This window comes from Trachypithecus francoisi, unplaced genomic scaffold, assembly GCF_009764315.1.
Source record: "Trachypithecus francoisi isolate TF-2019V2 unplaced genomic scaffold, Tfra_2.0 Lachesis_group1, whole genome shotgun sequence".
NCBI lineage: Eukaryota > Metazoa > Chordata > Mammalia > Primates > Cercopithecidae > Trachypithecus > Trachypithecus francoisi.
In genome coordinates this window covers 162,958,688-162,974,400 of record NW_022681454.1, presented here as the reverse complement: position 1 = coordinate 162,974,400, position 15,713 = coordinate 162,958,688, and the positions used below count along the sequence as shown (strand labels likewise).

Below are 15,713 nucleotides of genomic sequence, written 5' to 3'. Positions count from 1 at the left end.
GGCTGAGACAATGGGGTTTTCTAAATATACAATCATGTCATCTGCAAACAGGGACAATTTGACTTCTTCTTTCCCTAACTGAATACCCTTTATTTCTTTCTCTTGCCTGATTGCCCTAGCCAGAACTTCCACTCCTATTCAACACTATGTTGAATAGGAGTGGTGAGAGAGGGCATCCCTGTCTTGTGCCAGTTTTCAAAGGGAATTTTTCCAGTTTTTGCCCATTCAGTATGATATGGCTGTGGGTTTGTCATAAAGCTCTTATTATTTTGAGATACGTTCCATCAATACCAAATTTATTGAGCGTTTTTAGCATGAAGGGCTGTTGAATTTTGTCAAAAGCCTTTTCTGCATCTATTGAGATAATCATGTGGTTCTTGTCTTTGGTTCTGTTTATATGCTGGATTACGTTTATTGATTTGCGAATGTTGAACCAGCCTTGCATCCCAGGGATGAAGCCCACTTGATCATGGTAGATAAGCTTTTTGATGTGCTGCTGAATCCGGTTTGCCAGTATTTTATTGAGGATTTTTGCATCGATGTTCATCAGGATATTGGTCTAAAATTCTCTTTTTTTGTGTTTCTCTGCCAGGCTTTGGTATCAGGATGATGTTGGCCTCATAAAATGAGTTAGGGGGATTCCCTCTTTTTCTATTGATTGGAATAGTTTCAGAAGGAATGGTACCAGCTCCTCCTTGTACCTCTGGTAGAATTCAGCTGTGAATCCATCTGGTCCTGGGCTTTTTTTGGTTGGTAGGCTATTAATTATTGCCTCAATTTCAGAGCCTGCTATTGGTCTATTCAGGGATTCAACTTCTTCCTGGTTTAGTCTTGGAAGAGTGTAAGTGTCCAGGAAATTATCCATTTCTTCTAGATTTTCTAGTTGATTTGCGTAGAGGTTTTATAGTATTCTCTGATGGTAGTTTGTATTTCTGTGGGGTGGTGGTGATATCCCCTTTATCATTTTTTATTGCGTCTATTTGATTCTCTCTCTTTTCTTCTTTATTAGTCTTGCTAGCGGTCTGTCAATTTTGTTGATCTTTTCAAAAAACCAACTCCTGATTTTTTGGAGGGTTTTTTGTGTCTCTATCTTCTTCAGTTCTGCTCTGATCTTAGTTATTTCTTGCCTTCTGCTAGCTTTTGAATGTGTTTGCTCTTGCTTCTCCAGTTCTTTTAATTGTGATGTTAGAGTGTCAATTTTAGATCTTTCCAGCTTTCTCTTGTGGGCATTTAGTGCTATAAATTTCCCTCTACACACTGCTGTAAATGTGTCCCAGAGATTCTGGTATGTTGTATCTTTGTTCTCATTGGTTTCAAAGAACATCTTTATTTCTGCCTTCATTTTGTTATGTACCCAGTAGTCATTCAGGAGCAGGTTGTTCAGTTTCCATGTAGTTGAGCGGTTTTGATTGAGTTTCTTAGTCCTGAGTTCTAGTTTGATTGCACTGTGGTCTGAGAGACAGTTTGTTATAATTTCTGTTCTTGTACATTTGCTGAGGAGTGCTTTACTTCCAATTATGTGGTCAATTTTGGAATAAGTGCGATGTGGTGCTGAGAAGAATGTATATTCTGTTGATTTGGGGTGGAGAGTTCTATAGATGTCTATTAGGTCCGCTTGGTGCAGAGATGAGTTCAATTCCTGGATATCCTTGTTAACTTTCTGTCTCGTTGATCTGTCTAATGTTGACAGTGGTGTTGAAGTCTCCCATTATTATTGTATGGGAGTCTAAGTCTCTTTGTAAGTCTCTAAGGACTTGCTTTATGAATTTGGGTGCTCCTGTATTGGGTGCATATATATTTAGGATAGTTAGCTCTTCCTGTTGAATTGATCCCTTTACCATTATGTAATGGCCTTCTTTGTCTCTTTTGATCTTTGATGGTTTAAAGTCTGTTTTATCAGAGACTAGGATTGCAACCCCTGCTTTTTTTTGTTCTCCATTTGCTTGGTAGATCTTCCTCCATCCCTTTATTTTGAGCCTATGTATGTCTCTGCATGTGAGATGGGTCTCCTGAATACAGCAGACTGATGGGTCTTGACTCTTTATCCAGTTTGCCAGTCTGTGTCTTTTAATTGGAGCATTTAGTCCATTTACATTTAAGGTTAATATTGTTATGTGTGAACTTGATCCTGCCATTATGATATTAACTGGTTATTTTGCTCATTAGTTGATGCAGTTTCTTCCTAGCCTCGATGGTCTTTACATTTTGGCATGTTTTTGCAATGGCTGGTACCGGTTTTTCCTTTCCATGTTTAGAGCTTCCTTCAGGGTCTCTTGTAAGGCAGGCCTGGTGGTGACAAAATCTCTAAGCATTTGCTTATCTGTAAAGGATTTTATTTCTCCTTCACTTATGAAACTTAGTTTGACTGGATATGAAATTCTGGGTTGAAAATTCTTTTCTTTAAGAATGTTGAATATTGGCCCCCACTCTCTTCTGGCTTGTAGAGTTTCTGCCGAGAGGTCTGCTGTTATTCTGATGGTCTTCCCTTTGTGTGTAACCCGACCTTTCTCTCTGGCTGCCCTTAAGATTTTTTCCTTCATTTCAACTTTGGTGAATCTGGCAATTATGTGTCTTGGAGTTGCTCTTCTCGAGGAGTATCTTTGTAGTGTTCTCTGTATTTCCTGAATTTGAATGTTGGCCTGCCTACTAGGTTGGGGAAGTTCTCCTGGATGATATCCTGAAGAGTGTTTTCCAACTTGGTTCCATTTTCCCCTCACTTTCAGGCACCCCAATCAGACGTAGATTTGGTCTTTTTACATAATCCCATACTTCTTGCAGGCTTTGTTCATTTCTTTTTCTTCTTTTTTTTCTTTTGGTTTCTCTTCTCGCTTCATTTCATTCATTTGATCCTCAATCGCTGATACTCTTTCTTCCAGTTGATCGAGTCGGTTACTGAAGCTTGTGGATTTGTCACGTATTTCTCGTGTCATGGTTTTCATCTCTGTCACTTCGTTTATGACCTTCTCTGCGTTAATTATTGTAGCTATCAATTCTTCCACTCTTTTTTCAAGATTTTTAGTTTCTTTGCGCTGGGTACGTAATTCCTCCTTTAGCTCTGAGAAGTTTGATGGACTGAAGCCTTCTTCTCTCATCTCGTCAAAGTCATTCTCTGACCAGCTTTGATCCGCTGCTGGCGATGAGCTGCGCTCCTTTGCAGGGGGAGATGCACTCTTATTTTTTGAATTTCCAGCTTTTCTGCCCTGCTTTTTCCCCCATGTTTGGGGTTTTATCTGCCTCTGGTCCTTGATGGTGGTGACGTACTGATGGGGTTTTGGTATAGGTGTTCTTCCTGTTTGATAGTTTTCCTTCTAATAGTCAGGACCCTCAGCTGTAGGTCTGTTGGAGATTGCTTGAGGTCCACTCCAGACCCTGTTTGCCTGGGTATCAGCAGCAGAGGTGCAGAAGATAGAATATTGCTGAACCGCGAGGGTACCTGTCTGATTCTTCCTTTGGAAGCTTCCTCTCAGGGGTGTAGTCCACCCTGTGAGGTGTGGGGTGTCAGACTGCCCCTAGTGGGGGATGTCTCCCAGTTAGGCTACTCAGGGGTCAGGGACCCACTTGAGCAGGCAGTCTGTCCCTTCTCAGATCTCAACCTCCGTGTTGGGAGATCCACTGCTCTCTGCAAAGCTGTCAGACAGGGTCGTTTGCGTCTGCACAGGTTTCTGCTGCTTTTTTTGTTGTTGTTGTTTAGCTGTGCCCTGTCCCCAGAGGTGGAGTCTACAGAGACAGGCAGGTTTCCTTGAGCTGCTGTGAGCTCCACCCAGTTCGAGCTTCCCAGCGGCTTTGTTTACCTACTAAAGCCTCAGCAATGGCGGGCGCCCCTCCCCCAGCCTCGCTGCTGCCTTGCGGTTAGATCGCAGACTGCTGTGCTAGCGATGAGGGAGGCTCCGTGGCCATGGGACCCTCCCGGCCAGGTGTGGGTATAATTTCCTGGTGTGCCCGTTTGCTTAAAGCGCAGTATTGGGGTGGGAATTTCCTGATTTTCCAGGTGTTGTGTGTCTCAGTTCCCCTGGCTAGGAAAAGGGATTCCCTTCCCCCTTGTGCTTCCCGGGTGAGGCAATGCCTCGCCCTGCTTCAGCTCTCGCTGGTCGGGCTGCAGCAGCTGACCAGCACCGATTGTCCGGCACTCCCTAGTGAGATGACCCCAGTACCTCAGTTGAAAACGCAGAAATCACTGGTCTTCTGTGTCGCTCGCGCTGGGAGTTGGAGACTGGAGCTGTTCCTATTCGGCCATCTTGCTCCGCCCCTCCCCATGATTTATTCTTTAACATTTTATTGTCAAATTTTTATCGTATTGAAAATTTGAAAGAACTTTACAGTGATCACCCATGCACTCACCACCTAGATTCTAACATTAACATTTTCTAATCTTAGCTTATGTATCCACCTTTCCATTCACTAGGGTGTTTTCAGTGGAAAACCTAGGTTTCAAAACTGCATTTTAGTGTAATTTTTAAAAGATATTTGTGTATGCATGGGAAAGCATTGTGGGAGGATTTATATAAAGTTAATGTTGGTTATCTTTCGCTTATAGGGGATTTTTGCTTCCCATTTTATTCTTCATTGTACTGTCTGAATATTTTACAATGAATGTGTGATACAATAATTTAAAAAATATGTTTAGAACTACATGAAAGCTTTTCTCCTTTAGCGTGAACAAGAATGAATTTTTTTTAAAGTAGATACAACTTGATTTGAAATGAAGTGAATTATTTTTCTTTTTTCTACAGATAATGATGAATAATCCTCAAAATGAATTTTAATCCTCAACTATATGAAAGCATTTGAATTTGGCTCATCAGAATAACAAGCTTCAGTGGGAAATACAGCAATTATTTATTTAAAAAATCAGATTTAAGATGGTCTTGCTTATTGCCTGAAAAAGATGGAGAAACATGCCATTTTTCAATGAAGATTCTAATATTTTATCTATTTTATTTTGTTCATTGAATTCCATGGTTAAATCCTATAAAATATATACTTTATTAAATCATCCAACCAAAGCATAGGAAACATTGACCCAGAACCTGACTTAATGGTTTTGAAGATTTACTATGCAATAGGATAACTCTGACTTTCCGCAGATGTCTTTAGGTTGAGGGAATTACCTATGTCATGAAGGACCTGTCTGTGGTTTTTCAATGAAGTCTTTAAGAATGACCTTTTTTCTGTCTAGTACTTGTTTTCATTCTGGCCAGCAGTTCTACGTTAAATCACCTTGTCAAGGGCTCTATTTAGATCTATACATTTTGAAGATGAAATTTTTAGCCTTAAAGTTTATATTCTCAAGTCCCTTTACAACCAGTGTGTCTCCTGAACTAGCACACAGGCTGTAGAAACAGTCTTAAAAATCATTGAAAGATTTGATTATGAAAGAATAGCAAAATTATATTTCCTGACATATAAAAAGTTGGTTTAATGCCTTTATTTCTCTTTAAGGACCAGAACCAGGAATACTATATTGAAAAATTAGTCTGTGGATTTAACATTGACCTAGCATATAGCTTAAAGTTGCTCTTTTGGTTTTTAACTTTGTCTCATACATATGTTCCAAGGACAATGTGATGTTAAAAAGGAGGAAATAATTATTTTTATGTTGACACTGTGACAGTTTTGGTAACTAGGATCCTAGGGAGGGAAATGTTTGCCTCTTGAACTTCTTTCCATTATCAGAGGATTTAGTTAGGTCATTAAGATGATGATCACACAGCTTCAATCGCAATATGCCAAGTATAACCTGGATTCGTTAGTGGTGTCTACAGTCCAGATGTTCTTCGTAATAAAAGCAAAGTTTTTGAACCTCTGAGTACAAAGCAGGCTGGTTGGCGTAATATGTAATTTGAAAAATAAAATCTCATCTTGCAGCACTATCAGTATGTTGAATTTATTATGTGTATTATTTCTAATATCCAAAACTAAATACTTGATTTTTTATATGTGTGTTTATTTTCTGATATTGCTATTAAATTTTTATTATCTACCTGAAGTATATCATTGATTGTCTTCTATTTATTAGCACTTTTCTCAATAGAAGGTTTTCACATCAAGCTGAGAATACTTTTGTTGGTTTTGTACCTGATGATTTCTTTCTTCATAATGGAAGAAAATGAATTCTGTGCTTTAATTCTGTACAATCCTGAAAGATGGTCATATTTTGCGGAGGTTATGTGTTAATTCTTAAACTATTACAGCTATTAGAAAAGGGTATAATATAGTAGAAAATATTGTTTTAGCCCTATTTCAGAAGATGTTATCTGTGCATGAATAAGGATGATCAATAGGATTTGTGCCATCTCCAGGCGATTAGCAGTGTGTGACTCTAGAGTGTTGTTATGGAAAGATTATGCCAAGTAGGAAAAGGGCTATTATTTTTCAGTAAGGTCTGTTATAAGTGTTGGAGTTGACATGTAGAAGCATCTGTAGATTCATAAATGTTAGCATTAAATGGGCTATCAGGATAATTTTGTCTTTTCTCCATTTAACATGCAAGGATATTGAGTTGAACATGAAATTAAGTCACTTGTGTAAAGGGTCAGGGTCAGAGCAGTTCCTAGGTCTTACACTGTTATTAGTTGCACATTCTTATCTCCCCTAGAGAATCAAAAAGAATAAATTTGATAGGAATTTGGGAGGCCGAGGCAGGTGGATCATGACGTCAGGAGTTCAAGACCAGCCTGGCCAAGATGGTGAAATCCCATCTTCACTGAAATACAAAAATTAGCCGGGCATGGTGCCTACTACTTGGGAGGCTGAGACAGAGAATTACTTGAACCCAGGAGGTGGAGGTTGCAGTGAGCCAACATTGCACCACTGCACTCCAGCCTGGGCAACAGAGTGAAACATTGTCTCAAAAAAGAAAAAAAAAATTGATAGAAAATAGTACACCTGGCATTCATGCATTAAGAATTCTACAGGCCAGGCACACTGGCTCACACCTGTAATCCCAGCACGTTGGGAGGCAGAGGTGGGAGGATCACTTGAAGCCAGGAGTACAAGACCAGCTTGGGCAATCAAGTGAGACCTCATCTCTAGAAAAAACGAAATTAGCTGGAGGCAGTGGTGTGCACCTGTAGTCCCAGCTACTTGGCAGGCTGAAGCAGGAGGATTGCTTGAGCCCAGGAGTTCAAGGCTACAGTGAGTTATGGTCATGCCACTGGTCTCCTGCCTGGGCAACAAAGCAAGATTCCATCACTTTAAAAAAGAAAAAAATTACTGATATTTCCTATTTCTGGAAGTAACACACCATTCTACTTACCATTTTAAAACTTCTCAACAGAGAGGTTAAAGTTGGGATTTTTCCTCATAAATTAACACTTATTCTAATGCTTATCACTTGACTGATGATGGATCTTTGAAGAGTATGTGTGTGTTTGTTATACACCTAAAAACATGCACAAGAGGTAAAAAGATGAATTGCCGACCAAAGCTTTGAAGAAACCCCCAACTCAAAGAAATAAGTAGAATATTGGAGGGGAAAAAGCCACTTTTGACCTGAAAGCATGTCCAATACCTCACACTTTGATATAGTGGGCCTATGGGGCCAAAAGGATGAAAGGTAAGGTCAAGGACCATCCTAATTGGAGAATCCCATAGGAAACCCCAAAGGGTTACATCTTCACACTAAGGGAGAGCTAAAACTAAACCCAATCCCAAACGTAGGGACTGTAAGAAGGGAAAGGGACAGAAAAGTCAGATAAGTTGTGGCCACATATCAGCCTTCAGATGGTTTTTTTCTGTGTGTGTATGCCTTGAGCACAAAAGCCTGGGTGGACGAAGGACCTTTAGATTTCACATAATTTGAGGTAGTTCCCAACGAGTAGTGTCCCCTGAACCTGGCAGAAGCCATTCCAGTACCTCTCTGAAGGAAGACACATTAATTAGGTGTTTTGCAAAGCACTGTAAGTAAATTTTCAGGAGCAATGATGGACATGGAGTGAAAGAGAAAATAGTGCACAAGAAATCAAGCTCTGCACACGCTTTAGATATAGAATTATGAGAGATTATTAAACAACTATGCTTGTTGTGTTTAAAAAATGATCAATGAACTTGAAAATATTTGTAGAGAAAGAAAAAAGGGATACAAATTAAAAGATAAAATATAATTTATATACATGAAAAATACAATAACCAAAATTTTAAAACTCAATGGACATTCTTAGTAGCAAACTTCATGGCAGAAGAGAGAACTAGAAAAAATTACCCATAACATAGCACCGAGAGAGAAAAATGTAGTACAGAAGAGAAGAGACAAAGATTCGGTGAGAAGGTCTAATGAGTATTTGACTAGAGTTCCAGAGAGAGAAAATGAGGTAAAGTGATTTGAGAAAATGAAGGCTGAGAGCTTTTGAGAACAATTGGAAGACATCAATCCACAGACTGAAGAAGCCCAGTGAATTTCAAGCAGAATAAAGTAAAAGAAATATGCAACTAGTCTCTCAAGTGCAACTGGGAAATCAAAGAAAAAAATCTTAAGCCAAGGATTAAAAGTTATACTGTCTTCAAGAGACTGTCAAAGACTGACAGCTGGCTTTCAGCAGTAGTAATGAAGCAGTGGAATGATTCCTCCAATGCATAGAAAATAGTTGTTCTAGGCTTACAATTGACCCTTGAATGACATGGATTTGAGCTGCATGATTCCACTTTTTTTTTTCTGGAGTCAGTCTGGCTGTGTTGCCCAGCCTGGTCTTGAACTTCTGTTCTCAAGTGATCCTTCCACCTCAGCCTCCTGAGTAGTTGGGATTACAGCCATGAGCCCAGCTTGTGGGTCCACTTTGTGGATTTTCTTCAGTCTCTGTCACCCCTGAGAAGCAAGACCAGTCTCTCCCCTTCCTCCTCCTCCTGAGCGTACTCAACCTGATGACAGGGACAGAGACTTTTATAATGATCCACTTCCACCTCATGAATAGCAAATATATTTACTTTTCCTTCTGATTTTCTTTTTCTTCTTTTAGAGACAGGGTCTCACTCTCTTGCTCAGGCTGGAATGCAGTAGCACATAATTATAGCTCACTTCAGCCTCAAATTCCTGAGCTCAAGCGAGCCTCCTCACCCTCCTGAGTATCTAGGACTATAGGCATGTGCCACCACACCAGCTGATGTGTGTTTATTAGAGATGGGGTCTTGCTGTGTTGCCCAGGCTAGTCTTGAACTCCTGGCCTCAAGCAGTCCTCCTGCCTCAACCTCCCAAAGTGTTGGGATTGTAGGCATGAGCCACTGTGCCTGACCTGATTTTATTAATAACATTTTCTTTTCTCCGGCTTACTTTAAGAATACAGTATATAGTAAGCATCCAGAATATGTGTTAATTGACTAAGGCTTCCAGTCAACAGCAGGCTATTAGTAAAATTTGGGAGCAAGTCAAAAGTTATACATGGATTTTCAAATGTGCAAGGAGTTGATGCCCAAATCCCCAAGTTGTTCAAGAGTCATCTGTATAGACTTAGCAAGACTATGTTTAAAGAATGAAGAAATGGGCTGGGCATGGTGGCTCACGCCTGTAATCCCACCACTTTGGGAGGCCGAGGCGGTTGGACCACCTGAGGTCAGGAGTTTGAGACCAGCCTGACCAACATGGAGAAACCCCATCTCTACTAAAAATACAAAATTAGCCCGGCATGGTGGCTCATGCCTGTAATCCCAGCTACTCGGGAGGCTGAGGCAGGAGAATCGCTTGAACCCGGGAGGTGGAAGTTGCAGTGAGCCCTGATTTGTGCCATTGCACTTCAGCCTGGGCAACAGGAGCGAAACGCCATCTTAAAAAAAAAAAAAGAAAAGAAAAATGAAGTCTGACTCACACTTCTGGCCATGATGAAGAAAAGAAAGTGGATTTACTTCTAACCTGGAACACCAGAGAAAATGCATGACCCAATGGGTTTCAAATAGCCACAGACAGCAAAGGACATGAAAGAAGGGGAACCAACCAGGTAAGCTCTGTGATTCCCCAAGTTTACAGCACAGAAATAGCATGAGGTAGGTAGCGGGGAGGGGACAGACCCAAACAAAGCCCAGGAGTTTCCCTAAATCAAGGAGAAAGAATTTAGAGAGGCAAAAACAGCCAGAATTCGCAAGGCAGAGAGGAGAAAGGAGAGCACTGCACAGGCGAGAAAGAGCTCAAGAGATCCGCACTGGATTTCTTCTTACATCTTCAGCTGAATACTGATGAGTGCAGCACAGGAGGAAATGACCTAAGACTGGTGGAAACCACTAGAATGGAGCAGCAGAATAATCCTTCCGTATCAAACGGGGTCAAGAATAGTTTGTATTTCCACCAGCCTGACTAGAAAGACCTGACACCTGAGGCACAGGAAACAAGAAGGTATTGCTTGCATCATTAGTGGAGCCAAATTATCCCTAGATAAAGGCTAGTCTGGTCTTGCCTAACAGCTTAAAAGCTAGGCATGCAAACATGCAGGAAAACTGACTCAGGGAGAAAATCTATCAATGAAAACTGCAGAAATCATACAGATAATATAGTTAGTAGTCAAGGACACAGCTAACATATACTCTACACAGTGGCCCTTTCTATCTGGAGGTTCCAAATCCATAGAGTCAACCAACTGCAGATAGGACCTAGAACCAGAAATACCATATGACCCAGCAATCCCATTACTGAGTATATACCCAAAGGCATATAAATCATTCTACTATAAAGACACATGCACACATATGTTTATTGCAGCACTATTTACAATAGCAAAGACATGGAATAACTCAAATGCCCATCAATGATAGACTGGATAAACAAAATGTGGTACATACACACCATAGAATACTACGCAGCCATAAAAGAAGAATGAGATCATGTCCTTTGCAGGAACATGGATGGAGCTGGAAGCCATTATCCTCAGCAAACTAACATAGGAACAGAAAACCAAACACCACATGTTCTCACTCAGTGGGAGTTGAACAGTGAGGACACATGAACACAGGGAGGGGACCTCACATACCGGGGCCTGTTGGGGGGTGGAGGGCAAGGAGAGGGAGAGCTTTAGGACAAATACCTAATGCATATAGGGCTTAAAACCTAGATGATGGGTTGATAGGAGCAGCAAACCACCATGGCACATGTATACCTATGTAACAAACATGCATGTTTTGCACATGTATCCCAGAACTTAAAGAATGCAACAATTAAAAATACAAATTTTAGAAGCAATACAGTGTAACAACTATTTACATAGCATTTACATTGTATTAGGTATTATAAGTAGTCTAGAGATGATTTAAGGTATACAGGAGGATATGCATAGGTTATATGCAAATACTGTGCCTTTTCAGTAAGGGACTTGAGCACCATGGAGTTTGGTATCCACAGGGTCCTGGAACCAATAACCTGCAGATATTGATGGGCGATTGTACGTTTTCTAAAGGTAGAGGAAAGCATGAACATGAAGAAAGGCATGTCAGATTTTATAACACACGTATATATACCGTATAACACACATGTATGTATACCAAGTAGAAGTTCCATAGATGAAAAATGAATGTATAACAAATAGCAAATCAGCTACTTGGAAGAAAATAGTGAACTAAGCCCAATTGACATTTATAAAACATTTCATGTAAAACAATGTGGTACATTTACTAAGTAAACCATAGTTTGGACATTAATAACCTATCAAGATATTTTAAATGATTCAAATCATGCAAAGTATGTTTTCTGATCTCAATGGAGTTAAATCCATTTTTTAAAAAGATTTCTGGAAAAGCTTTACATATTTGGAAACTAAACACATTTCTAAATAACTCATGAATTAAATGAGAAATCACAGCCAAAATTAGAAAATATTTTGAACTGATTGAAAATTTAAATGTGACATATCTAAATTTATAGAATGTGTCTAAGACAGAGCTTAGGAGTGAAATTTATAGCATTAGACACATTGTAAAAGAAGCAATTCAATAACTTAAACTTCTACCTTAAAAACAGAAGAAAACAAGTTAAATCTAAAATAGGCAGAAAAGAGGAAATTGTTTTTTTAAAAAAAGCAGAGAAACCAATGAAATGTAAACAGAGAATCAGAGAAGCCAAAAGCTAATTCTTAAGAATGTTAATGAAATTGATAAATCTCTAGCTAGACTAAAAAGTGCTTAATACATAAATTTTAAATGTCAGAAATGAGAGAGGCCAAGTGACAGCTCTAAAAGAAATTAAATGGGTAAAAAGAATGTTGTGAACTATCTGTGCTGATATATTTGACAATTTAGTAAAAATGGTCAAACTTCTTGAAAAGAAAGCTGCCTAAATTAGTCGGCTTGGGCTGCCATAACAAAATACCATAGACTGGGTAGCATAAACAACAGAAATTGATTTCCTCATAGTCCTGGAGGCTGAAAGTCCAAGATCACAGTTCTGGCTGATTTGGTTTCTGGTGAGGGCTCTCTTCCGGCCTTGTAGATAGTCACCCTCTCGCTACATACTCTACGTGGCCTTTCCTCAGTGGTGTATTGGAAGGATGGGGGATGCTCTGTGGTGTCTCTTCTTACAAGGACATAAAGGCACTAATCCTAGAGGATCAGGGTCCTACACTTAGGATCTTATTTAACTTTCGTAGAGGCCCTATCTCCAAATACAGCTACACTGGGAGTTAGGGCTTCAACATGCATTTTGAAGAGTCACAAACATTCAGTCCGTAACACTACCAAAGTTCATCCAAGAAGACGTAGAAAACCTGTAGAGCCCCGTGTCTAATTATAAAATTCCATTTTAGTTTCAAACCTTCCCATAAAGAAAACTTTGGGCCCAGATGGCTTCAATGATTAATTCTACCAAACATTTCTTGAAGAAATAGTACCAATTCTACACAAGCTGTTCCAAAATAGAGGACTGCAGGGAACATTTTCCCACTTGATCTAAGAGTGCAACATTGCCTGTTCCCAAAGCTAAAAAAAAAAAAAAAAAAAAAAAAGAGGGGTGGGGGAATTGCAAGAAAAGAGTACTACAGCCTCATACACCTCATGAACATTGATGAAAAAAATTTTTTTCAGTCAGGCACAGTCATGTCTGTAATCCCAGCATTTTGGGAGGCTGAGGTGGGAGGATCACTTGATCCCAGGAGTTTGAGACCAGCCTGGACAACACAAGGAGACCCTATCTCTACAAAAAAAATTTTATTTATATGACTAGCTGGGCATGGTAGCATGCACCTATAGTCCCAACTACTTGGGAGGAGGATTGCTTGAGCCCAGGAGATTGAGGCTGGTGTGATTGCCCCAGACTGGGTGATAGAGCAAGACCCTGACTAAAAAATATTTTATTTTTAGTATAGTAAATAATCAGTAACAGTCATTTATTATCATTATCGAGTAGTATGTGCTGTATATAATTGTATGTGTTATGCTTGATGAAAGAATGTTTATCAAAATTTTAGCAAGTCAAACCCAAAAATATATAAAAAGAACAATGCATCATAACCAAGTGGCAGATAGGCCAGGAATGCAGAATGAATTTACATTTGAAAATCAATCAATGCAATTCCTCATATTAACAGACTAAAAAAAGAAAAGCCATATAATTATCTTAATAAATGCAGTAAAAACATTTGAGAAGATTCAACCTCCATTTCTCATAAAATATCTGCCAACTGGGAATAGAAAGGAAATGCCTCAATCTGGTAAAGGTCATCTAAAACAGTAATAAACAAATAAACCTACAGCTGACATATTTGAAATGACTCAAGTTAAAGACTTGAGAATGTGGTGCAGGGGAAGCTCACACACACTGCTAGTGAAAATGTAAAATGAGCCCAGGCGCGGTGGCTCATGCCTGTAATCCCAGCACTTTGAGAGGCCAAGAAGGGTGGATTACCTGAGGTCAGAAGTTCGAGACCAGCCTGGCCAACGTGGTGAAACCTTGTCTCTACTAAAAATACAAAACTTTGCTGGGCGTGGTGGCACACATCTGTAATCCCAGCTACTAGGGAAGCTGAGGCAGGAGAATCTCTTGAACCCTGGAGGAGGTTGCAGTGAGCCGAGATCACGCCATTGCAATCTAGCCTGGGTGACAAGAGAGAAACTCCATTTCAAAAAAAAAAGAAAGAAAGAAAAAGAAAATGTAAAATGATATATCCATTTTGGAAAAAACAGTTTGGCAGTTTCATAAAAAGTTAAATACATGCCTTGCATACCTCCCAGCCATTATATTCCTAGGTATTTACTTGACCATGAAGATTTGCAGAGGAATGTTAATATCAAATTTATTCATAGTAGCTGATAATTGGAAACAACCCAAATGTTTGTCAACTGGTGAATGGATAAGGAACTGTGGAATATCCATAAAATAGGATATCACCTAGCAGTAAATAAGAATGAGCTACTGATAAAATATGTTTAAGTCACAAAAATGCGCTGTGTGAAAGAAACAAGAAACAAGAGTTCATGCTGTAGGATTCCATTCATTTGAAACTAGAAGACTAATCTAGTGATGGATAGCCTGGAGTTAAAAGGAGAGGGTGTTGAATAACTGAGAAGCAGCAAAATGAAGCTTGCTTAGTGATACAAGTGACTGTATTTGTAAAAAAAAAAAAAAAAATTATTTTTGAGACATGGTCTCATTCTGTCATCCAGGCTGGAATGCAGTAGTGCAGTCACTGTTTACTGCAGCCTTGATCTCCAGAACTCAAGTGATCCTCTCATCTCAGCCTCCAGAGTAGCTGACCTACAGACTCGTGCCACAACACCAGGCTAATTTTTTTTTTTTTTTTTTTTTTAGATACAGCAGCTTGCTGTGCTGCCCAGGCTGGTCTCAAACTCCTGGCCTCAAGTGATCCTCCCACCTCATTCTCCCAACATGCTGGGATTACAGGTGTGAGCCACCACACTCAGCCCACATATAATTAATTTTTAAGTCAACAATAGAGTATTCATAAACTCCAGTGACATCTTCCAGATTCCAAAGTAGGTATTTAATTTCTGTCATTTGAACCCACTGTAACTTCAGGAAAGTAAGAAGTGCCTTCTTGCCTCTGCGTTAAGTTAGGGTGGAGGCATTTGGTTGCAGCTGGACTCAAAACAATTATTCTTGAAGTTGGATGAGGTAGATGTATTGATCCAAGTCAATTATCTTCCCTTCATTCTCACCAGTGATGTGCAATGTTTTATACATGGAGACAGTTGCACTGATTCACGTGTACTGGAACACTTCTTTTTTTAAACTATCTGCATAGACGTCATAGAAGTATCCACTAGTCCTTTTAGGCTTGCCATAGTCGTGAATTATAGAGCCTCTGAAGAATAAGACGTTGCTCTTAAGGCAAGAAAGGATGACTCATCTGAATAACTCATGATTTAAATTTTTCACTTGCAACATGCACTGAAATTTTTAATTCATGCATAATAATTATACATATTTGTGGGGTCCATGTGACACGGATACATGCTTACAACATGTAATGATCAAATCAGGGTAACTGGGATATCTATCCCCCCAAATATTAGTCATTTCTTTGTGTTGGGTACATTCCTAATCTCTGATAGCTATTTAAAATATATTTAAAAAATTATTTTTAAGTATGGTCGCCCAACTGTGCTATTGAACACTAAAACCTGTTCCTTCTATTTAACTGTATTTTTAATTTTTTTAAGAGATGGGCTCTCATTATGTTGCCCAGGCTTGTCATGAACTCCTGGACTCAAACTGTCTTCTCACCTTATCCTGCCAAGTAACTGAGATTACAGGCCCGAGCTATTGCTCCATACTCTAACTGTATTTTAAT

At 39.5% G+C, this 15,713-nt stretch overlaps 1 protein-coding gene across 14 annotated transcripts in view; it reads left to right on the top strand.

The window, feature by feature from the left end:
* NEK1 (NIMA related kinase 1) overlaps nt 1-5,989 on the top strand; it is a 204,086-nt gene extending 198,097 nt beyond the window's left edge. For 12 of the 14 annotated variants that reach the window (XM_033215660.1, XM_033215672.1, XM_033215659.1 and 9 more), the window contains one exon: nt 4,731-5,989. In XM_033215660.1, the coding sequence (XP_033071551.1) occupies nt 4,731-4,744 (14 nt within the window). In that variant the 3' untranslated portion in view covers nt 4,745-5,989. The remainder of the gene's footprint in view (nt 1-4,730) is intronic. The other 2 variants (XM_033215670.1, XM_033215661.1) reach the window with 1 other exon arrangement.
* Nucleotides 5,990-15,713: the final 9,724 nt, after the last annotated feature.